This window comes from Varroa jacobsoni, unplaced genomic scaffold (genome assembly GCF_002532875.2).
Source record: "Varroa jacobsoni isolate VJ856 unplaced genomic scaffold, vjacob_1.0 scaffold_1142, whole genome shotgun sequence".
Lineage (NCBI taxonomy): Eukaryota > Metazoa > Arthropoda > Arachnida > Mesostigmata > Varroidae > Varroa > Varroa jacobsoni.
Genome location: NW_019214044.1, coordinates 209,167 through 216,546, shown reverse-complemented (window position 1 = coordinate 216,546; position 7,380 = coordinate 209,167). Strand labels below are relative to the sequence as shown.

At 38.6% G+C, this 7,380-nt stretch overlaps 1 protein-coding gene across 1 annotated transcript; it reads right to left on the bottom strand.

Annotated features, from left to right (window-relative positions):
- Nucleotides 1-146: 146 nt before the first annotated feature.
- LOC111267032 (uncharacterized) lies at nucleotides 147-7,176 on the bottom strand. Its single transcript, XM_022844980.2, has 3 exons — nucleotides 6,378-7,176; nucleotides 2,707-5,639; nucleotides 147-2,409 (listed from the first exon to the last, which is right to left on the bottom strand). Exons 2-3 carry the CDS (start codon nucleotides 3,178-3,180, stop codon nucleotides 2,329-2,331), a joined length of 555 nt encoding a protein of 184 aa, XP_022700715.1. The 5' UTR covers nucleotides 3,181-5,639; nucleotides 6,378-7,176; the 3' UTR covers nucleotides 147-2,328.
- Nucleotides 7,177-7,380: the final 204 nt, after the last annotated feature.

Genomic DNA, 7,380 nt, shown 5'->3' with positions numbered 1-7,380 from the left:
TATTGCGTCTATGTTAAGTTTTTCGTGTGCTTTCCGTTATATTCCTTTTCGATAGGTATTTTTAGTCGTGATACGAAGAGTGCCAAGGCATTCGCAGCTACAACATTGTGCAATGATGATGAGTCAGAACAAATCAATAAACCCTATTGGCTTAAGAAGTATCAGCATTTTATTTAATCACGCGTTCAAGTATTTTTTTTGAATTTATTTCCAATCCGAGCTGACAATAGTATAGTAAAGCAGAAAACGTATTGATTAGGACGGTTTATATAGATATAATAATAATAATAATAATACTGTAGTTGATAGATAATTAGTTGTTCGTTCACAACTTTATTTGACTTTGTAGCATCTCTCGTGAATATGAATTATATTGTATATATATATATATAGAATTTTATTCAATCAATATCTATTTCTATTTAAAATATACTTTTACATTAAATACTTTTTAGCAGTTCTAAAGGTATATGATATTATCCATTATAACTTCACACGAAAGCCTATAAAATCAGCTACGTTTATTTATTTATTTGAAATAATTATAGTAATTAGGAAAACGAGAGTAAAAAGTTATTTACGAAAATCCATGCAGGACTGTTCTCATGCATATAATTACACATACCAATATTATCATACGGATGTAAGAATCAAATAAGCTGGTCTTCCCTAAATACGTGGATACGGTTTCTACTTACGTACTTTAATTTGGCCATACCTATAATACAATATTAGTAAATATGGCTATCTGTTTTTGGCCTAGTTGTTTGTTCACGTTAAGTATTCGAAATCGTAGATTACTAAGCGGTTACCATTCAGTTTCGGTCGGTAGTACGATCACGTCCGATACCTCAAAATGTGTCTTCACTTCCCCATATCAATTTGCTCCCGTTAGATGGCTGGCTTTATTTTTTTGCCGTTCGCCAAGGGCATTGTTTATACGATTTGATTACCAATAAATTCAACGTACAACTTTTAGATGAGCCTACTCCCAGTTATTTTCCTCTTTCTATTACTCTTCTACATAGCGTGCATGATGTTTAGATCACAAACGACCTTCACTTTCATGGTAATTCTGTCAATGAGCAGCTTTTGCTTGCTCCTGAAGAAAATTCATAAATAATTTGAATGTATACGTTTCGTTCCGTCACGTTAGAAAAGTTACAAGGTTCGAACTTACTAGAGACCTTTTTAGTTCTATCTAACTTTCTCTACGTAAAAAGGTTTCGACTAAGCAGAGGTTGAACCCCCCTCCATCCATTTCGCCGAAACTTACCACTATGTCGCCATCGTCGAGGAAATGTAAAAATAATGTTATCGGGACCCCTTGCTCATTTTAGATTTTCATTTTAATTTTCAAAATCATTTTCATTTCAGGTTAAATGTAACCTGAGAATTTTCATTAGCCACCATCTAATTGAATCATATAAACCCATGGAAATGCGCAAAGCTTATCAACAGGTTTCGGAAAGAAATAAGAGGTAATATATGTAAACTAATGTGAGTTCTTGTTCAGCCTTAATCTACGGAATATTGTCATCTACTATCATAGATAACGAATGCATTTAAGACCCACAATATGGCTGGGTGGATATAAACTTGTGCTATTTATATTTCTCAATTGACCCTAGACCCCCAATAGCGAATCGGCTAGATCCTTTTCTCTGCTAGGCGATTCTCCAGTCAACACTAGATACGTGGAAATTTCAGTGTAAGCAGTGAAAATCATTCAGATACTGGTATCCTTTAAAAACAAGTTAGTGTTACTCTTAGCGTTTAGCTTGTAAGTTACATTTGCGTTTCGTCTGCCTTTGTCTATTTGTTCAATTAATTAATTAATTAATTAATTAATTTGAAATCCTACAGTTCGGACTTCTTATTTTAATTTGTGTGATTAACATATAACACTTATTTTGCCACCTTTCGTCGTTCGTGTTGTTGGCAGTCAATAGTCCATCCATTCGTTACCGCAGCGAAATGCCCAGTGAAAAACGCAGGTACGCACTCTTGATCAGCTTTTTTTACATATGATTGTTTTTTGTGTCCTATTCGACAACCGTGCAAGACCGTGTTTATGTATTATATATTTGTAACGATATCGAAAATTAGTTAACCTTAATACATCTCCAGTAATACCTTCGTTTTTAAGCTCCTCGCCCCTAGGGCATCCATTTGTTTTTTCATATGCCTCACCGTTTTCATTTTCTCCTTCTCCTGTCGGTTTTCATGTAAATGTTCTTAACTGCGGACCTCGCTCCGAGGCTTCAATAGAGGCTTAGAACAAAAAAAAAGTTCGTGTTGTCACAACGACCTTCTCATCATGGGATTTTAGTCCTTCTGAAGTTTACATGTTGATTTGAGCATAGCCATTGGATGCATTTCTCCAGCGGGCTCCATGCCCTCCCATACCTAAAAGAATATCAAACGTAATATATACATATATATATATATATGAATTTTGCGGTAGGTCACCTCTGGATATCATCTCAAAATCTTATGGCCATATTAGTAATATTAGTAAAAATGTGGCTCAAACATCAGTTGAAGCAACCTACTTTTGCAGCAGAATGTATTTTTGCTCTTTTTTTAAATGATTTTTTTAAATTTCACTTTTGAAGTTTCGTAAACAAGAACTGCGCTACATTTGTAAAGCATATTTGTTGAAATGGAAGAAAGAAAATAAAAATTGTACTCTACAGCGCTTACCTCAAGTTGACACTCCTCGAGCGTGCTTGGAATGAGGTCCTTTACAGCGTTATTATTACACTTGTCTGTGACGATATGTACCGGCTTAACTTTCAGTTCGATCGTGTACCGCACCCCGTTTTCAACGGTTCTTGGCCGACTGACAATTCGCGCTACCTCGATACCCTCACACGCCGCCAGCGTTCCCGCGTCACGTTTTGATCGTTCCAGCTCAAAAACGACGAACTTCAGTAGAGCGTCGGGTTCCGATGGATCCACTGGACGAAGCAGCGACGCCACTTCCTGGGACTCAGCGTCTGCTGTTGAGATCCGGGAGATAGCTTTTGACATCGACATCTGTGGCTGCAGATGTGGCGATAATTGCTGTTTATTCAAAATGGTGGGTGTTGGCAAGGCCCAACATCCAACCGAAACTGCCTGTATCATCGCAAATACCACAATCGGTTGAACAAGCCCCATTTCTTTATCGCACATGTTAAATACCGAGTAGCGGTAGAAAAAGACAAAAAATGACGAACAGCACGAACTTTCCCTTTTAACGTCAACAACAATCCGGCATGAGACAAAGGCCGGGTCAGCTGAGTCTATACAGGGTCAGCTGTAAGAATAACTTGTAGATATCCCGAGAAGGGCGTCAGGATATTGACGGCCGACACGGTAGCAGCGAATGAAAGGATGTCTAGCTGGCTGGGCGAGTGTTATGGTTTGAGGAGTCGTCTAAAGAAGGCGCCGTGCGCGATTAGGGGGAAAGGACGCTTATCTGGGAGGTGTCAGAGCATTGGATGTTGAGAGAGGAGCGCCTCACACGGCAGATTCAATAGATGGGGAGCGGAAAGTGTCCTGAGCAGATGAGGAGGCTAGCGGCATCGTCAGCAGCGTCCTCGAAGTAGGAGGGTATAGAGCGCTACTGTGTTTGCTGAAGAGGACACAGAAGGCGAACTCGGTGGGATTCGATCGAAAAAATTAGGTAGGCAATGGAAGCGGCCGGCAGGTCTCGTTTGTCGGTTTTCACGCCAGTTTCTCATATGCGCATACAACCAATGTAAACTAGAAGTATTTAGGAAAAAAGGAAAGTCATCATGCAGAATGACGACTATACAGATTATCTAAAACGTGACGCAGTGTCCTCAGAGACTAAACAAAAGTTTAAATTTAAACTAGCGTCTTCGAGGGTATATATGACAAGAATATTTTTGTACATAATATTATAATATTCTTGCTTAACATTATTACTGCCTCGCAAAAACTGAAACAAGAATGTATATATATTTCCTAGAGTTTAAATCTATCATCAAATATTGGTTGAAAACTAGAAGAGGCCTTGCTGAGCAACATACTTTTAGTTAAAGTTGAACACTTTTTTTTAAAAATGATTTAGTTGCTTTTTAAATCAAAGTACACGTTTATTTGTATTAAAGAAATTATAAAGTGCAATAAAAGGTGACATTTTTCTCATAAATAAGTCTCATAAATAAAAAAAAAAAAAAGTCTAATTTTTCTAATGTATTCATATAGATTGGGTAGGCGCAAACCTACTCAATCGACGTCCAACGCCTCAATGCGTATCATCAAGACGATACACAATAGACGCAACGTAGCCGAACAAAAACATAACACCCATCCGTGAGTGAGATGGGCGTATGAGTAGGCGCATTAACTAGATAAATAATATAAATAAATAGATAAAAAAGATGCGATCACTACGTTCATCGCGTATTTCGTTTTTACACATCTAATAAATACGCGCATTCTTAGATATAGCGTCATCGTTTGTTTACATACTGGCATAAAATCTTTAGCAGAGAAAAATAAACTTCCGACAATACTGGCCGTATGAATAAAAAAACATCAGCATATCAGTGCCGTAATGCTACTGCTTTAATGTGTGGCTCACCTTTGCCCTCCGCACAGTTAGGTCGTGTTGTTAGGACATTAGTTCAGGCACCCAATTCACACTGAATGAAACAGAGAAGCTATACAAGATGAATAGGTATGCAACCCTTTGATGCAACTGGGTTTTCCTCTGTAAGTTTTATTCAAACTATATGCTGGCCGTAAAGTCTAAAATGGACGTTCTTCTAAATTATTAGCTAGCTAAAATATATTAAACTACAAACATGATTACTATTCATCGAAATTAATAAACCACCTATTTTCTTTTGTTTGCCCTTGTATAATTCTGGCTCCGTAACTTCAAACTAGTGTACCCGTAGGAAATGTGCCAGCCTCTGTTAATCGAGAGCTTATTATGTTTGGGTATTTAATAGAGACCTGGAAATACTTCAGGTATATTGTGATACTTTGTAACACATTATCTATGGATCTATCCTGATAAGGCCAGAATTCTGTATAAATAAATGTGAACAAAAAATTCACAAGATGTCAGAGATATAGGGACTATATTTAGTCAAATAATATTTAGTCAAAAGAAAGTCTTAATTGCTTGTACAGTAAATATATAATAAGCAACAACTAGGTTAAAATTATAATCATTCAATGTACGTAATCATAACCAAGAGCAGATAGTCCGTATTGCCCAAATGGCTACTGTTCTTTATGCGGGCCTTATTGTGCATTCGTAAAAACAGGTAAACTAAACAGTGTTTTTTCTGGAAAATGCCTTTGAGTGCACCACTTATTCGATTGACTAAAAATCCATTATCTTGCCCCCCAAGTTTTGTCCCCATTCATTGGTCCATTCAGGTGTTTATAACTTGAAAACAATTTGTTTACACTTTTTCAGGATTAGCTTTTCTCTGCCTACAAAATTCGTGCAACGAAATCAGCCTCTGTTTTTGCATAGAAGGTGCACCTATGCATTCGAATTTACCATGAGGGCCGCTTGGCAAAATGGTCGCGGGCAGACTAAGTGCCACACAACCATTAACTTTCCCAATTCGATGAAATCGGTGTTGCATCTCATTTGTGGTGACCTACGCATCATACGATAAAATGAAAAAATACGGAAAACCGTAATTAAATGTTGGCCAATGTTTAAATTGAATCAAGCGGTTAATTTGTTATTTTACTTATTGCATGGTGGAGCGCAGAAGTGGGGGCCCGCTGTTTTTGAGCTTCTGCACTCGTATATATATATATATGTACATATATATATATATATATATATATATATATATAACATACACAGTAACGTTAGTAAAAAATGTATGACGCCGTTGATGTTAACGCTGGGAAAGATGCTGTTATGAAACCTTTGAAAAAACCTCGTCTCCATTTAAGTTAAATCGAGTTGTCCAGTTGGTGGAAGAGTAGAAACAATGACAGGCTTAGGAGTAAACTTCAGATGTGTAAAAGTAGCATCTCATAATATGACTTGGCAATTAGTGGTACCATTGGAAGAAGCTGTAGAATAGGATCACCTCTGTATTTTTCTGATGTTTTATAGTAGTACAGATTAAAATAAATGTCTTTTACGTTTTCCAGCTATAAACAAAACGTTGGTTTTGTTTATAGCTGTACGCAATTTCTAATGTATTGGACTCATATTTACGATCATTTGCGTGCAAAAAGGTTCCGCTACCTTCTCCGCCAACAAAAGAGATACTAAACATAAATAATTGTCCTGGCGATTTACTCTGGTAGATCTAGAGTCAGTAACTACGCTAATAGCTGCTTATAGGCACAAGCAATCGAAATGAGCAGGACATTACTTGTAGAAATATTGAAGAATCATGCAACTATCATGGCTATTATCGTTGCATGACGTTCTTTGACCAGCCTTATTTCCTTTTTGAGTTGGCTTCCATTCCTCGCCGGGTGCGCAACGTTTTTTTGATGGATCTTGTGCTTGTTATTTAGTCATTCACAGTCATCCTTTCCTTTTTTTCTTATGTTTGTCATGTCACATTCGCGCACCATATCTAGTGTATTTAACTGTGACATCTGTTGGGATGGGCAGTTATTACGGTGGTCGCCATGTCTTGTGCTTTCTATATATACTTGTACGCGCGCTTTTAGCGGACGGACGCACGCACGCGGTCCGTCTACGACGCTGTGTCGATGTTCACTGTAATAGTCTAGCTCGTCGTTGCTTGCAGCGCGCATCTAGCTTCCAAGCAATAGTTATTGTCACAGCCATGGACTAAGTCAGCCGAGCAGCTGGCCAGTCGAGGCTCTCTTCGATTCGTTTTCTCTGCTTGTCCACTGGCTTGTCTTTGCATAGCTACAGTCTATTGCGATATTACGGTGCTGGTTCTCGTTCGCAGCACCACCGGCGGCCTTACAAGAAGGATCAAACGTCTACCGATGGTAGCTTTGGTAGAAATGGAAACAAATGGGAAGTGATGGCGTCGATGTGAATTCGTTGATCACAGGTGTGCGCACGCCGGCTGTGGTCATACTGATGACGTAAGATTGTGATTTGACCGTTTGGGCCTACGTGCGTCGCCCTTACCCTCGTAAACAAGGCGCACCAGGCTTGACGTCTCTCTCATTGAGGATCCCTTTCCCGGTCACCTCTGAAGGCCACCGCAAAGAGGGTACGCAACGTTCCGCTGCTATCACCACTGTTGCCTATCACCTATTTATTGTGTTTCGCTCTCATTTTGTGTCCTCATATTGTCTTTCCTTGTGGGTGTGTATATGTGTGTGCATGCGTGTGCCAAAGAAGAGCTGGAGTTAACCGGTAGACCTGGCAGCAGTTGCAGAGGGCGG